At 40.2% G+C, this 17,539-nt stretch overlaps 1 protein-coding gene across 3 annotated transcripts in view; it reads right to left on the reverse strand.

Moving 5' to 3' along the window:
• The window catches only part of ITGB6 (integrin subunit beta 6), a 66,749-nt gene that overhangs the window by 12,210 nt on the left and 37,000 nt on the right, over positions 1 to 17,539 (reverse strand). For all 3 annotated transcript variants that reach the window (XM_077936610.1, XM_028746861.2, XM_028746855.2), the window contains exons 7-12: positions 16,154 to 16,400; positions 13,314 to 13,479; positions 12,189 to 12,350; positions 11,168 to 11,263; positions 5,393 to 5,482; positions 850 to 984 (exon numbers count right to left, since the gene is read on the reverse strand). In XM_077936610.1, coding sequence (XP_077792736.1) covers positions 850 to 984; positions 5,393 to 5,482; positions 11,168 to 11,263; positions 12,189 to 12,350; positions 13,314 to 13,479; positions 16,154 to 16,400 — 896 coding nt within the window. The remainder of the gene's footprint in view (positions 1 to 849; positions 985 to 5,392; positions 5,483 to 11,167; positions 11,264 to 12,188; positions 12,351 to 13,313; positions 13,480 to 16,153; positions 16,401 to 17,539) is intronic.

The following is a 17,539-nucleotide window of genomic DNA, read 5'->3' on the forward strand; positions in this document are numbered from 1 at the left end:
TAGAGCATGAGCTTACACAGATTAGAATCCATTCCCCCCCCCCACCCCCAATGCAGCTGATGGGAAGCAGAAAGAGAACGAAATCCCTGACTATAGATATTTTACCATGTGATACTGTCTTTGGCTTGGGGAAAATTCATTGTTTTATTGCATTGTAATGTAGTTTCTTTGGTTTTATTGTTTGTTATTATATACATGTTGTATTTGTTATTTTGTAAACTGCTTAGAGACTGGCTTAAGTGTTAAGCAGTATATAAATTTAAATAATAACAACAACAGTACAAACTTTGGCATGCCTACTTCGAAGTAAGCCCCATACAACACAATCACAAGCACATTTTTTGCAGGGTATAAGCAATTGCTTGGGGACTTACATCTGAGCAAACATGCATAAACATTGCACAGCACACAGTGGAAAACACAAGAAGGAAGCATTCGCTTTTATGCAATTTTAAAATCAATTTAACATCATATCCAGTAGGAGAATTCTTTTTTCTTTTTCTTTTTTAAAAAGAAGAAAACTATAATTGGAGGCAAAGAAAAGAAAATTCTGTTACAGCATTAAGTCAATTCCAGCTCAGTCCAATGTCGGAATTCTCTGACGTTGAGCTCCGAGGACTGTGCAAAACATTCTGCATGCAGGAACTTCACAGGGAACTCTGTGAATTGCAGCTCTGTGAGGGGAATAGGGGCTTCATAACAACTCTCAGCTGATATGAGTTGTAGCCCACAACATCTGGAAGGCACCAGGTTGGGGAAGGCTGCTACACACCTTGACTGTTCCTTAGAATCAGGTTAGAATCAGATTTACAATGAGAAACATGATTTATGAAATCAGAACCTACTTACCACCTCTCCCACTTGAATGTGAGAGCATTTCTTTTGGTGTGGAAAAGCAGTGTTGTTGTTACAAATGGCAGTGAAAGCAAGGTTTACCCCATCTGTGTCTCCCAACACCTCCAGCTCGATTTCTGACCGGAGTGCCTTAAGGACATAATGATTGGAACAATGTCATTTCATTTGGGAAACTAACATCTTGGGAGGCCCATTCCCAAGTTGCCCTGCCAGGTGAAGTTCAGCAGGTGGTTGTAGAAGAGAGGGTCTTCTCAGTATGTGGAATGCCTTCCACAGAGAGGGGCTCACATGGAACTTCATTTGACATCATTTCAGTACCGACTGAGTATCTTTTTTTATTTTCCCAGGACTTTTAAAACCCATTTAAGTTTTTCGCAAGCAGGATTTGAACTATGAGCAACAGAAGGGATTGAAGATTACAGTAGTTTTGTTAAGGTGTAAGAGATAGAAGACAGTGTGCAGCAGAGGGAGAGAAACAGAAACACAATGAAAAAAGGGGTGGGAAGTAAAAAAAAAAGTTTTTGTTATTTATTGAAATTTATGTGTGAAATTTTGGAAAACTTAATAAAAAAACCTTCAGAAACGAATTAAAACCCATTTAAGTTTTAAGATCGTTTTAATCTCTCTCACTCACATTTTTATGCTGTATTATGTTTTTAATTATTTATGTACCATTTTTTTCCTAGACTGCCTTTTGTCCCAAAGGATCTCAGGGCAGTGCACAACAAGTCTAAAAAACATCAAAATTCAAAATGCCAATAAAAACAACTTTGCCACTAAGATACTTCAGCTGCAATTTAAAATAAACTCAAGCAGCCTGCAGTGCTCACTTAATGCCTGTAAAAAGATGTTTTCAGTTGCCTTGTAAAAATCATTAGTGTAGGCATGAAGTTTTATTTTTCTAAATGGGGTTCAAATTTGGGCCTGCACCAAATTGGGCAGCCTCAAAGTGCTTGGGACTGGGCTATTTTCAGAAGTACAAAATCAGAAGTACAAAATCAAAGGAAAATGGGTAGGTTGCGGGTGATGAATTGCTTCTGTTGCTTCTATTGCTTCTGTATGAATGAATAACTGAAAAGAGCTTTGGATTAGGTAGGAGGATATCTATTAATTTAGTTTGAAAGAGTAATTGATTGTGAAAATGGCTTGAGGTGTGCAATGACATCTTTCACTTGAGAAATGCTCTGGAGGGTAGGACTCAAACCAATGGCTTCAAGTTACAAGAAAGGAGATTCTGACTAAACGTTAGGAAAAACTTTCTGACAATAAGAGTTGTTTGACAGTAGAACAGTCTCCCTGGGAGGTTGTGGACTCTCTTCCTTGGAGGTTCTTAAGCAGAGGTTGGATGACCATCTGTCATGGGTGCTTTAGCAGAGTGAGATTCCTGCATTGCAGGGGGCTGGAGTAGATGACCCTTAGGGTCCCTTCCAACTCAGCAATTCTATGAAATAAAGGTTGATAATACTTTTTTTTTTCCAGTGTCTGAAATCTGGGTGATTCTAATCGCAGGCTGATCTGTTATGCCTTTATCTTTATAAAGAATTTTCTTCTAGCCCTGGTCACATTGCAAACATTCAGAGTGGGCAAAGTTAACTTCCAAATGTAATTTATTTGGTGAGAAAAGACAATGGATGAACACTAGGTTGAATTTAAATGAATTATGCCTGAATGATCTTAGTGATCCTCAGGTGAAAGCCTTGAATGTTTCTAAGATACATGAGCAAGCATGCAGTAGGAAAATGTTGCTCAGCGAGTCTTGCAACATTTCATTTTATAGCTGAAATATGCAAAACCTGTGTTTGCAGTTTAACTTACTTCTCTTCAGTCTTATATATATTAACTGCTAAAGAGAGTCAACTGCTGGTAAAGGGGTCTCCGTGTGGTCTTATTTAATAACTTTGTGTTCCAGCGCCAGTCTGTACTTCACATAGACTTTGACTGAAATGTCTGCTTTGAAGACACAAAACATCACTTCAGATTTTTTTTTTTTGCAGTTTTTAACCTCTCAAGGCACGTACTGACATGCTCGCTGGAGGCTGTGACTTACGTTGGAAGGGAATAGGAGAACGTCTTACAACAAATATTTTGACAGCTCTCTCATATGCTCACTTCCTCTGAAGAATTTAAAAGCCAACACATCTGTGAATAATAATAACTTAGAGCTTTCCACTTTAAAATTGTGGCAGAAATCCAAGGACTCAAGAAACTTCAGCATGATTATCCTTCTGAGGGCAAATGACAATTATGATTCCTCCCCCCCCCCCCTTACGAACGCACTGAGGCGGAATGGTGAAGTTATTTTTCTTGGGACAAATACATTACTGAATCACATAGTACTGCTGGTGACATGGGGTGGCAGAATGGAGGCAGGGGGAAAAGTGCCAATATTTTTGTAGTAGGAATTACATTTGGAAGTGAAGTGAAATTAAATATATTATCCTGTTGTGATGGAAGCACCGCATCATCTGTTTACCACAGTCAGGCAATCAAGAGCAAGCACCCCATGGGTTCACACAGTATCGTCCTCCTTCCTTCTTATGGTACCATTCCCTTTTCCATTAACACTATGATTGGCATAGGAGCCAACTCCTAGGGACCGAGTTCCCTCTGGCCACCCCAAACTGTGTGCATGTGATCAGTTATGTGGGTGGGGCTTACCTGCCCCTCAACATTTAATTCAGGTTGGCATCCCTGATGTTTGGTATTACATCAGCACCAGCATTTTCACTAACCATAGTTAAACCAAACTACAGTTTGCAAACCCACTTCTAACCACAGTTGCAAATTTTCTAGCATCTCTGAGTTATTTGTGGGGCCTGCCTGGTGTTGTTACACGAGTAGAATGTGTGCTTTTATTTAAAATGCATCTCTGGGTTATTTGTGGGGTATAGGAATTCGTTTTTTGTTGTTGTTTTTCAAAATACAGTCCGGCCCCACACAAGGTCTGAGGGACAGTGGACCGGCCCCCTGCTGAAACAGTTTGCTGACCCCTGCCTAGGCTTCTAAAAATTGTTACACTCTTCTGTCAGGGATGGAGAAAAGATAAAAAAAATACTTGTTTCTTATTTTAAAGGCTTTTTGTTTGGAGGTACATGGGTTTATTACTTGGTAGGAATTGAGTTTTAAGGCTGTATTTTAGGGGAAGGGATGAAGCTCATGGGGACGCGGGTGGCGCTGTGGGTAAAAGCCTCAGCGCCTAGGGCTTGCCGATCGAAAGGTCGGCGGTTCGAATCCCCGCGGCGGGGTGCGCTCCTGTCGCTCGGTCCCAGCGCCTGCCAACCTAGCAGTTCGAAAGCACCCCCGGGTGCAAGTAGATAAATAGGGACCGCTTACTGGCGGGAAGGTAAACGGCGTTTCCGTGTGCTGTGCTGGCTCGCCAGATGCAGCTTTGTCACGCTGGCCACGTGACCTGGAAGTGTCTCCGGACAGCGCTGGCCCCCGGCCTCTTGAGTGAGATGGGCGCACAACCCTAGAGTCTGTCAAGACTGGCCCGTACGGGCAGGGGTACCTTTACCTTTACCTTTATGAAGCTCATAATTTGTATTAGGTCCATTTCCTGGCATGTGCAGGTAGGGTAGGGCTAGGAGAGACTCTTGCCTGAACCCTTCAAGAGCCACTGACAGCAAGTGTCAACAATACTGAGCTAGATGAAACAATGGTTTGACTTGGTATAAGGCGGATTCCTACATTCCTGTCACGCATATCGGTTGCCATGCACACCTCTACTTGTTTTGTTATACATCTGTACATAATGGGTATTACAAAAAACACCACAAGTACTTTCTGCTCCAAAGGAAAGTGATCTCATAAGTTGCCTGGAACTTTCCATTTCCCAGGAAAGTATGGAATATGAAATGAAATAAGATTATTCAAAGTTGCAAGCAGCCGAATAAATAATAGTAAGCGAAAGCACATGCTTATAGATGGAGCTGTGAACTGTGCCTATAATCTAAGCAAATGCCTCTGATTGTTTGCAATATATGTTTTTCCAGTTTTATCTTTCTCACTGGCTAAATGTGGGCAGAAACACAGGGAAAGCTACACCATTAAAACACACACCCTAAAAACACTATTACTGTGTTTTAATTGCTTTATTGTACACTGCTTTGAGAGCATTGGGGGCATCAGTCAAATAGGAGCTTATATATTTGACAAATATTGTCAAAACCATAATTTACTGACTGCATTCTACTTCTTAAGAAGTCTTGGGTGGCAGTGGGGGGCATAATAATCACATAGCTATAGCAAGGCAAACTGTTCATCAATAATATAATTCTTGCATTTTTCTATTACATCTTTTTTGATTCTGGAACTTTTCTCTGTGTGGTTTCTTTGTTTGACATCTGTGCATAACAAATGTTTCACACACCAAAAAGAGAGTGTGACCAAATTTTTATTTGCACCAAATCACTAAGTTTCCACAGGCATTCAGAACTACTACTACTACTACTACTACTACTACTACTATTATTCAGCCTCGGCTGGGGAGGGTGGGATATAAATAAAATTTATTATTATTTATTATATGCATTCATACCTTATATGCATCAATGATCAACTGGAGAACATTTCCAGAATCCATCTGGAGTTTTCCAACAGTAGCTCCAGGAATAAGATTAGCATAGTTCTGCAAAACACAATTATGGTCACAAAAATTATAATAAGGTAATCTATAATTGGTGAAAACAAACATGTTTCTTGAATGCTTTTCTTGAAACCCCTTTTGACTTCCCCTTTCCTCCCTCCAGCTTCCTGTAAAACCCCAGAATCTGCTCCAAACCTTCTGGAGCAGATTGGTGTGTGTGTGTGTGTGTGTGTGTGTGTGTGTGTGTGTGTGTGCAGAAAACTGGATAGGGAGGAGCGGAAGCTGTGTTGTGTGAGCATAAGTGGGATATTGTCTTATGTGTTTCAATAGGATTATCAATTTACAGGTTAAAGCAAAAGGCAAGTATAATGTAGGATTCTCCATCCATGGGTTACCACCCTGCAGTATTTTCTCTCCACCCCACCGCCACCATCCTTTTCTCCTTAGTTGGGTGCTGATGCTGGAGAAAGCGCTTGACGTTACAAGGAAGTGAGACAAAATAAGGAGAAGAGCGTTTTCTTTTTAAAGTCCAGAGTGTATGTTGGTCATTATAGGATTTACCGTATATCTGCACATTACAGATACAGTGGTACCTCGGGTTAAGTACTTAATTTGTTCCGGAGGTCCGTTCTTAACCTGAAACTGTTCTTAACCTGAAGCACCACTTTAGTTAATGGGGCCTCCCACTGCTGCCACCGCGCTCCCAAACCACGATTTCTATTCTCATCCTGAAGCAAAGTTCTTAACCCAAGGTACTATTTCTGGGTTAGCGGAGTCTGTAACCTGAAGCGTATGTAACCTGAAGCGTATGTAACCTGTGGTACCACTGGACAGGAAATGCAGAAAGCATCTGTGTAGTGTCATGTGTAAAGCTGCCCTAAATGTATCTATAAACTCTGACCATTTGATTTCTTCATACTTTTCTTGTGCTCTGTACTGCTGACAGCATTATGATCCTGCTGACTACCATAACATTTTAGCAATGCAACGAAAATATTTCATGCCTTATGTTTACAGTGCAAAGTCAGCAGGATTAAATATATTTCACATTCTAGCATGCAGTTGCACTTGACAAATACTTGTGCCCAGGTACTCTGGAAGATGATTCTTAGAGTATATTGGCATTACATTTTAGGGGAAAAAATACAGTTCATAGATTGTAAGTGAGAAATTGTGAAGTCTGACTCTGAAATAGTGCAGTCTTTTCCTGGCACATTGCCAAACTACAGCATGACATAACTCATTAGGGATCACTTTATTTCCATCAGTGCAATCTCACTGAACAGAAATCCATTACTGGAAGAAATAATATTGGAATATAGTCAAAGCTATTTAAGAAAATGGGACAAGTGGAAAAAGAATCATTTTGTAATAGGCCTGTTTTTAATATTTTGTGTTGCTACATCCTGGTTCACCCATAACACAAAACCATGATTTGTTTAGCCAAAGTGTGGCTTGTTTGCATGTCCAAACTGAACCCAGCTGATTAAATGTGGTTTGCTTTATGGCAACTAATCACCATATGAATCATGTCTCTTAAAGACAATCTTTTGCTATTGTATCCAAACTCAATAAACTTGTTTAACCATGGTTTGGCCACTCCACCTTGGACACTTGCCAACCTACAGAGACATAAATAAGGCAGCAGCACTAAGAGCACAAACCAAGCTTTGGAGAAACAAATACAGTTGTACCTCGGAAGTCGAATGCCTTGCAAGTCGAACATTTTGGCTCCGAATGCCGCAAACCTGGGAGTGTTCCAGTCTGCGAACATTCTTTAGAACCCGAAAGTCCGATACAGCTTCCATGGCTTCCAATTGGCTGCAGGAGCTTCCTGCAGCCAATTGGAAGCCGTGCCTTGGTTTCCAAATGTTTTGAAAGTTGAACGGACTTCTGGAATAGATTCCGTTCGACTTCTGAGGTATGACTGTAATGGCTTATTTGCTTTTCTGTGAGACCACCTGAGATTAATAGAACAAACCAAGTTTTAAAGAAGCCATGGCTTGGCCTTATGTTCAAACACAGCTATTATGTGTGACTCTAGTGTCCAGGATCCAAAGAAAAGCACAACTAATTTCACCTGCCTAGGAGATGGTAAATTTGTTTCTTTGAACAGGTGCCCCACTGGTTGCATCTGGAAATTCACTTTTGAAATTGAGGGGAACTTCAAAAGCAGAGCATGATATATTAGACAGGGTTTAAGGACTAAAACACAAAGTGTCTTTTGGAACATGCATCCCCTTGGACATATCTAAAACTGCAATCTCAGCTCTAAATGAAATTATTTCTGAATAAGCATACATAGGATCAGGCTGTATCTCTTTACATCTTGGGCAATATAGGTATATGTCACTCCAGATAATTACCAGTCTCAGAATATACTGCTGGTATTTGTTATTTCTCTTTAAAACAGAGTACACATTGTTGCTGAATGACATTTTCAACTAAAACACAACAAAGAACATAATGTCTAAAAGCAACTAAGTAACAGTAAGAGGATACAGTACAACTTGAATAACCAACCTACATAGAGCAGAAAGAAAGGGGGGGGATGAATCATGCCACTCACACAACTGAAGCAATGAGCAGGTAAATAATTAGAGTGTGAGCAAGCCCAGTGAATTCAGGAAGCTGTAATTACCAGTAGATTTTTAAACTAGCACACCCCAATACACAACTGGAGAACAATGAAACAGGATAACTGAATCTAAGTGTATAAATAAATAGAGCTGATTTGAACAAGTTTGTAACATGCCTGGAATGCAATGCTTTTGATTTAAATGACAGAACAGAACTTCTAGGATGAATTAACGATAGATTCAAGCCCTGCTTTGTTGGATAAGTGGAAGTTAGGCACCAGAAGGCTTGTCTGGTGCCTACCTTGATGCAATTTTGGCACTATAAAAATACTTCATTCTTTTTCTTTTTAAAAACTGTCTGTTTAAATCTGTTCCTACTTTAAAGTCATTTTTCCTGGGCTGTGCATTTTAAAAATGATGTTCTTGGTGGTTTTATGGATTTATATTTGCATTTCTGATTTGTTTTTACTATATAGCTATAAACCCCTCTGAGAACATGTTTATAGATTTGGTATACATATTTTAAAAATACTAATTTTATAATATCTATCTACCTATCTAAATAGTATATATTTTAATGCAAACAAATGAAAAGGATTTCTGTTAACTGTAGCATAACACCACTCTCAGTCATTCCACAGAAAACATAACCCTCTATTTGTGATGCCAGTTAATTTAAGCTGTTAGATATAATCTTGGGGGCTTTTACTTGTATTCCAGTCTATTTCTATGGGAAATTTGTATGAGAAGGGGGCTGCAGCTTACACCAGCATTCTCTCTAAAGATGCCCTTCTTTATATGTATGGAAATCTTGTCTGTGTGCAATACTAATTGACTGACACTTGCTGGAAACTGAGCTTTTGGAGGTAGGCATTCCTGTTTGTATTCATACATGGTGGTCCAAATCTGTTCACATAGATACAGTGAGGGCTTCCATTGTGTATCTCCACATATGGAGTGACATCTAGGGTCAAACTGCACCTGCGATTGTGTCTAGCTAAATAATGAGTCCCTTGTTCAGCAAGAAATCTTAATTCTAATGATACACAAATTGCAGAGTTCAGTTTCTTACAGGGCAACCCTACTATTCATATATGGGCTGCTGGGCAGAGAATAGGCTTGGGCATAGGGGCACTGGCAGTGGGCATGGGGTGCCAGGTGAGATTTGATGGTGGAACAACCACCAAAGCTATTGCTATGCCGTTTCACTGTGGGCAGGGGACGTTTTGGGGGCCGCTTTAATTACCCACTGGGATAGCTCAGTCAGTAGAGTATAGGCCTCTTAATCTCAGGGTCATGGGTTTGAGCCCCATACTGGGCAAAAAGATGCCTACATTGCAGGAGGGTGGCCCAGATGACCTTTGTGGTCCCTTCCAACTCTACAGTTCTATGATTCTACACCAGCCCTTGGACTGACATAAGAATCCTACCATTAATGCAGGTGTGCTGGGGAAATTACAGTGCTTTGGATGCGGCATCTTTATGCCTGCCCACAACACATCCCATTTTCACCCACCCCACTAGTGGAGCTTTCCTTTGCGTGTCTGGGGGCTTCCAGCTAAGAAAGTGTTGGCTCTCCACAGTGCAACTCTGTCTCTGTTGGTGGAGCAGCACTTAGCACTACTTCCTGAAGCCTCTCAGCTGCACAAGTTCAGGCTCAATAACCTGCAACTGTGAGGCAACTGGAGTCATTTGTCTCCTGGTTTAAAGTAACAAGTTTGTCATTATGCTTTTGGTTTATTGAAACAAGCCAGGATCAGAAACCATGGTTTGATCTTGAGGCTCCAGTAATCCATAGTTTAACTACAGTTTCTGATTTGGAAACAACATCTGATAGTTTAAGTCAAGAAGCAGATACTTACAATCTCCTTCTCCAGGTTGCACAGGAGCGAGGAGCATTCAAGCTCCAAGTTTCAGCAGCCTTATTCCTCTAAGGCAGGAGAGACTTGCACCTGGTTTGAGGGACAGACCTGGCCCCTGCTCTTCTTCCCTCCCCTCCTCAGTCATCAGATCATTCAGAATGCCTCTTTTCAGGTGATCTGCACAGGTTAACTGAGAAGGGGGCTGTGTGTACACAAGTGTGTGCACACCTACCACTGGCACGCACACACATACTCTCTCCTCTCAAACACACATTAAAATGTCATTATATAAATAATATAAATGTATGTTCTTGTGCCTCCTCCAACATGAGAGGGTGGCAACATGAGAATGGGCCTTTTCTGTAGTGGCTCCCCGTTTGTGGAATGCTCTCCCCCAGGGAGGTTTGCCTGGTGCCTTCATTATATATTTTTAGGTGCCAGGCAACAACATTCCTCTTCAACCAGGCCTTTGGCTGATTAATGTTTTACAGTCTTTTAAATGTGTTTGTGGGAGGGATAAAATAAAATATGGTACATAATCTGCAACAGGAGCTATAATGTCTTTGGTACAGGGATATTAGTGCTGTGAGACAAGGGAAAACCTAAGCCGCACATGACATTATTATGGAGCAGAAATGTAGTCTGGGCTGTGTTGTTCAGAAAGCATTCATTGCATGGGCTGAGCATTGAACACAGGACTTTCAGAACTGAAGGGAAAATATTGAGTGGATATGTTTTTAGATAAGGAGTCCCTGGCTTCCGTTCAGTCTCTGCAGTATTATTTCATCCTGAAACACTAACCACCTCTCAATGACTGCAAAATTCCATTTTCCTTTGGAATGCTACATCCCTCACTATCTGAGTGGGCTACCACTCTTGTTATAAAAAGCATCACGTTTCAGAATCTCTTCATCAGTTTTATCCTTGTATCAGAGTTCTCAAGTGACTTCCTCTGTTCATTGGGAACATTATACCAAGTTTTATAATGTATGAACCCCTATTCTATTGTTATACTTTCTATGGCATTTTTGTTCCCCTCTTCTTAAAAACGCTACCTCTATTTTTTGTGTCTTGTAGAGCATGCAGTTCTTCTGCTAAATAAGTCTTGGTTCCATATTTTTAGTGTCGAATTAGACTAAGTGCCTATGTGTGCTGAATCTATGCTACTATAAAAGAGATTAGGACCCTTAATTAGAGGATGTTGGAAGCTTTACAGTGCTTTTTGTACTGATGTGCCATCTTAACACACATGAAAAGGAGGATCAAGTAAGAAAAATGTCTCTTACCTTATACAAAGGAACCTGTTCCTTTGTCACTGCAAAAATTAATAAAATGTTGTTCTGCACAATCTTGTCTATTAATTGTCCCAAACTTGGATATTCCTAAAGACAAACATAAAGAAAAATAAATCAAGCAAAAGTTAAACTTTAAATCAAAAACATGGCTTTGCTGTCTCTTGGCTTATCAAAAGAAGATGGTAACACAGAAGAGTCTAGAAACTGGGGCCTCTGTGTGCTCATCTCTGGATTAGTTGGACCTATGTATATCCTTAATACATGCCTCTGGTGAAAAGTTGCATTTGTTATATTTTACAGTCCTGCACATGGCTCTTCAACACCAGGTCAGCACATGCTAATTTATCCACTGATGTGTTGCCGAACACGTATCTCCAGGCATTAAAAAACAAAAACTTCACCTGTTAAAAATGTCTTTGTGTTGAAGTCCTAATAAAAAAAACCTACAGAAACCATGTCTGTAATAAAACAGGTGACAACTCAAAACTCAAGTAGCATATCTTATTATATGAGTTGCTACAGAGCTGCCCTACTGGGATTAATGCAGAGCCATTTACCAAAGAAATCCAGGGCTATGTGTGTTTAAAAAAGGGCTGATACACTGATGTGAAGAGAGGTGGTTGCTTTCTACACTCCTGAAAAGGAATGTGGGTTCCATGGTATAGTCTGAAGTCAGGTGAGACCACCACCTTCCTGAAGTGAAGTAGGACTGGGTCTGGCCAGTGTATGGATGGGTGATCACATGCATGCTGCCTTAGATTCCACAACAGTAGAGAGGTGGGATAGCAATATAATTAGGCAGGCAAATAAAATAAAATAATAAATGTTTTAGTTCTCAGATGGATTCCTGCCCCTCCCCTCGGCATTCTACGATCTAAGTATCTCCAACAGCGTTATTCAAATTCAGTTGGGAATGGCTCCAATAGTCCTTTCATTTGTTTTCTGTGAATGTGCACATAGCACATACAATTAATTTCTAGAAGAGTAAAGTGTAAAACTTGAAGCATGTTACCAAAACAGTTGACATGGAATACTCATTATTATGATCCAAGTGGCATTCTCCGTCATTTGGAATTACAATTCCTGCCAGTTTGCTATCCATCCCAAAATGGGAATCGGCATCACTCACAAAGACCAACAGATGCAATGAGTCGTTCCTCCACCCAATTTTTTCCTGCAACAAAAATGTAAACAGATTATGGTAGCAGATACATTGTTAATATATGAGTACAGTACTTCTATATCATTGTCTTGCTTCATAACAATCCATGCTCTAGTGACTGTCCATCTGGACTATGCAAATGCACTATGTGGGGCTGCCCTTAAGCTGCAGCTAGTGCAGAATGCAGCTGCCAGATGAGTGATTTGGGGCAGCCCAATGGGATCATGTATGACCAGTCCTGAATGTACTGTGCTGGCTGCTGGCAAGCTATCAGGCCCATTTCAGAGTGTTAGTACTAGCTGGGATGGGCAAATTTTGTTTCTTTTTTCCTAGTAAGCTTTCTACATCAACCTGTGGTGTTGTTGTTTTAATGTCCTCATGAAAATTCATTGGAATTGTAGTGTGAATTTCTTCCAATACACACATTTTTGCAAATCAACCTTGCCTAATATAATGCATTTTGAATGCTATCTGCATTAATATATGCACTTATATACACACTTTGCTCTAGTATTGGCATTTTTGTACACATTACTTGAGTGGAGAACTGCAAAATTCAGAGAAGTGGAAATTTTGAAGGATGGCTGTGTTTCAGTTCACATATTGCTTCGGAAAATACAACATTTGCAGTTTCTCCTTTAAATGCAAACTGAATCAAATTTCTTCTCCATCCCTAGTACTAGCATGTGGAATCCTAAACAGCTTGGGACCCAAATACCCTAAAGGTCTTCTCCCCAATACCAACCATCTCAGGCCTTACAGTCAGCATCAGAGGCCCTCTTGATGGTACCACCTGCTACCAGATGCTGCTGAGAGGACTTTCTTGGCACCTTGGATTCATCAGCGTTTATAATATGGAAGTTAAGATTTCAGTCCAGCTCATGTTAGATAAACCTGGACTCTGTGGGAAGTGGTTTACTATGGTGAACACAGCAACAGAACTTACCTAAAGAGTTTTGATTTAGATTTCCTTACCTTACACACAGCTGCCTGCATAATTGCATCAAATCCTCCCTCTGGAGTATCTATATTAGCACTGATTTTCTGTTCTTTCACAATTTCGTTGAACCTTTCAGCATCATTTGTCAATGACAGAATGTGCTTGTATCCAAATGTTGGAGAGCAGTCATGTGGGACACTTCTGCAGACACAGACACACAATTAACACAGCAGATCACATGAAAATTCTTATTAATGAAACATACAGCATGGCACTTTGCTATTTACAATGTTCTACTGTGTAACTTTATTTACCCACAAATGCTTGTAGATTAGCATACACTCAGTAATAGCTTAAAGAAGGCTTATAGTCTTTGTAAAGATACTTTCAGCTTCTACACCCTAGCTATATGACAAAAACGGATCTTTTAAATGTTCTTACGGTGTTTATTTGATCAGAAGTGAAATCTATAATGATCCCATAAAGCAGGGTGCTACAGAGACTTCACAAGACTTGACTGTTACAGAGTCTCAGTATTCTACAACTGCAGTGGGATTTAAATTCATCTGTTCCAGACCAACACATCAATTATCCATCAGCCCAAAACATTCCCCCTAGCCTTATAATTTGTAAAAGCTCTCATCATTTACAACTAATGCTATAAAAATGATCACTACCTCCAACTGAGGCAAAATATGCTCAAAAATGTTCAAGAATTAACATCCAAACCAGATTGTACCAAATCCAGGTAAGGACAGATTCCAAACAGCAGGGAGAAAGGGGTCAAAACTATTAAAGCAGTGAAAAATATCTACTCAGGCTATGTTCAAAGCAGAAAATGTAGTTGGTATCAGTGGAATTGCTTCTGGAGAGACAAGGAGTAAAAGTCTTAACTCAAGAAGAAGGAGGCAGCACATAGATGATGTGAGGCAACCAACACATTGCATCAAATCACTCAGATTCCCAACAAAAATGGAAATGGCTGCAGAAATTGCAGGCCTTCATTTATTTATCCCATGTCTGGAACGGAGATTAATCCAGTGAATATGATCAGTATTCATTGTTGTTACTTTCAGACTGTGAATAATACATATAAGATTATGTTTTTTTATTGCTTTTGCTCTGCACTAAAATAAATGGGGTGGAATAACATAATAGTTGCATTTGGCCATATTCATTTAAGGCACTGCACAAGCAGAAGCCAGTATAAAGATGATGATGATGATTTATTAGATTTATATACCTCCCTTCATCATAAGATTTCAGGGTGGTTCACAGAATAAAATACAAGATAAAAACAAGCAAATAATTAAAAACAAAACAGCGAAACAATACCCACCCTTCCCACAGACACATTTAAAAGGCTCTAGAATATTAATTAGCCCAAGGCCTAGTTGAAGAAGGATGTTTCCATCTGGCACCTAAAAATAGACATTAAAGGCACCAGGCGAACCTCTCTGGGGAGAGCATTCCACAAACAGGGAGCCACCACAGAGAAGGCCTGTTCTCATGTTGCCACCCTCTGTGCCTCATGTGGAGGAGACACACCAAGAAGGGCCTCAGATGATGAATACAGAGTCTGAGTCAGTTTATATGGGGGAGAGGTGGTCCTTGAGGTATTGTGGTCCTGATTTTTGCGAGTGGAACGGGACTTCACCACAGCTCTGCTCTTCCTATGAGCCCCAATGCCCTTCCCAAATCTGTTCTAGAGGATCATGAGAACACTCAGAATAGTGTAGGGGGTGGGGAAGAGAGAGAAGATAGTTCTATCAGGCTAGCAGAAATTTTTGTGCTGATGGAACAATCACCTTAGCGGTATGTTGAACACAAACCATAATCAATTAAATAAATACCTAAGTTATAAAATTTTGCTACAGCGGACAGCAAGGCAAATAACAAGATTTTTGGCAGAAGCTGATCTACAGGGTAATGGAAACAGTGCTGCATGTGATGAATACAGGGAGGAACGCAAAATGGTGCCTAATCTGTCTGTCTGTCTGTCTGTCTGTCTGTCTAGTTTTATTTTTATTTTATTCTTTTAAGTGTCATATTTAACAAATAAAAAGATAGATTAGAAAATGGCTGAAAAAATATGCACACTGTCACCTCACATTGAGAACAAAATAGCCACCAGTTCTTCCTTCTAAAATTAAACAAACAGTATGATAAAAGTCCTCCAGATGCCCAAATAGGTATCCACATGAAATTGGCATTCATAAAAATATGTTCAAATGTAACAAAGGTGATAAGGTCCTCAAATCACTGTGCAATGGATAGTGGGTATTTATCCTTCCAGGATTGAAGTGTAAGTCTATTGGCAAACATAAGGGCTCACACCATCTACTTTTGTTCTGTGTGTCTGTCTGTCTCTCTACACACAAATACACATTCATGTATAATTGTTTGATTAAAATTAAAAAATAAAAAGTAATCTGAAAGATAATTTTTTCAGGTGCCAATCCAATGGTTCTTGGGAAGGCCTCCAAGAAACTACAGGATGTTTCAGAGACTGTCTCTCCAAGGTTAGAGACAGAGACTTACCTGTGGAGACATTGCTCACCACCATGGAAACCTTGGCAGCCTTTGCTTTACTGAGCTAAGGGTATAGGAAAAGATGGTTCATCTGCCTTTGGTTCTCCTTCCTCCCACACTTTGAGATTGCTCTGCCCACATTTCTATTGTTTTCAATTCATGTAACACAAGTAAAAGGTGAAATACTGATACCCCAAGAAAATAGCAACTAAAGAGACTGGAGCCCCCTTGAAAATGAAGGTAACTGGCTACCCTGCCCCCTAGACCCAAACTAAATTCTACCCCTGAAAAGGACAGAAATCTGATCCAAAATGTATTTGAACTAGATGTTTTTGCTACTCACTGGCAAGGATTCTTGATTTCTTCTGGCACGGTGTTAATGAATGGTGAAACTGGTTTTTCTACAAAAGACCCAAAACCCAGCTGAAAGTTACTTGTCAGTTTAGACATTTCTTTTGACAAGGTAGAACCCAGTTCCTTAATGGTTTCCAGATCATCATGCATGGAAGCTGAAAGATCCATGAGGTAGTAGAGGTCAACTGGATAATCCTCAGTCTGACGAACATTGATTTGTATTGTTTCTTCATTTCCTTGTGAAACCACAGGGGAAACAGAAAAGAAATTAACACAGCTGTCGTTAGAGAGTGAAAAGGGAAATGCAATATTGACTGGAACTGTTTATTCTTGTTGCCTCACAGTATTCTTTTTCTGGTCCTTTGTAACAAAGAAGTGTTCCCAGCAGTATTACTAGCCATCACAATGTGCTAAAAGACATACTTACAGTGTGATTCTAATGGTGTCTACACAAGAATAAGCCCAAAGAATTCAACGGGTCTACTCCCAGGTAAGTGGAGATTGCAGCCTAAGTCCTGCTTCACACATTATGCTTGTTTTATAGGATGTTCCTGGGCATGGATAAAATCACCTCAACCAACATGGGTGCTGCTTTATACAAGCCACAAACACAGAAGAAGTCAATGTACTTTGGGTTCGCTGTGGCAACCATGTCATAAGAAAAACATTTTATGTTGGAAGTGTATAAAGCCGATTGTTGATTATCAGCATTCATGTAAACTTCTTAATAAAACATGGAGGAATAGCCTTGGGAAATTTAGAAAAATCATTTGATGGGATGCATTCCTGACATCGCCCTCATGTAGAACCTCCTACTCATCAGTTTCTGTACCCTTTCTATCTCTAGACACTATCTGGGATGAGTGGAGGAGTTTTACATTCTGAAATTCAGAAGCTCATAATGAATCTCTATAGCCACACTTCCAAGCAGAGTTCTTACCAACCCCCCTAAGACGACTCCAAAAATGCAAGCAGATGTGTTGATTCATCATATATGCATTACATTTACACCACACATTTCAGTTTCTGATTACTTTGTAAATGGGAAGCTGTGTCAGAAAGGCGGTTGTCACAGCCACATCAAGATTTTAACTGAATTAGCATCCAGTTTTTCTTCTTTCCGATGTAAAACTTTAAATCCCATTTCAGAATATTATCCTCTTATAGTAGGACCACTCACCTTTTGTAGTGGGTGGTGTTGCGGCCGGGCATCCAGGCCCTTGCGGTGACCTGGCTTGGGGGCGGGGGATTGATGCCCCACTTGCGCCAACCCTGGCCGCGTCACCTCCGCCTCATAGTAGCTCTCACAAAGAATAAAAAATGTGTTGGCTCCTCTTGTGTTAGCTGCAGGGCTGGTCTGTCAATGAGGCAGACT

The sequence above is a fragment of the Podarcis muralis genome, chromosome 1 (assembly GCF_964188315.1).
Source record: "Podarcis muralis chromosome 1, rPodMur119.hap1.1, whole genome shotgun sequence".
Classification (NCBI taxonomy): Eukaryota; Metazoa; Chordata; class Lepidosauria; order Squamata; family Lacertidae; genus Podarcis; species Podarcis muralis.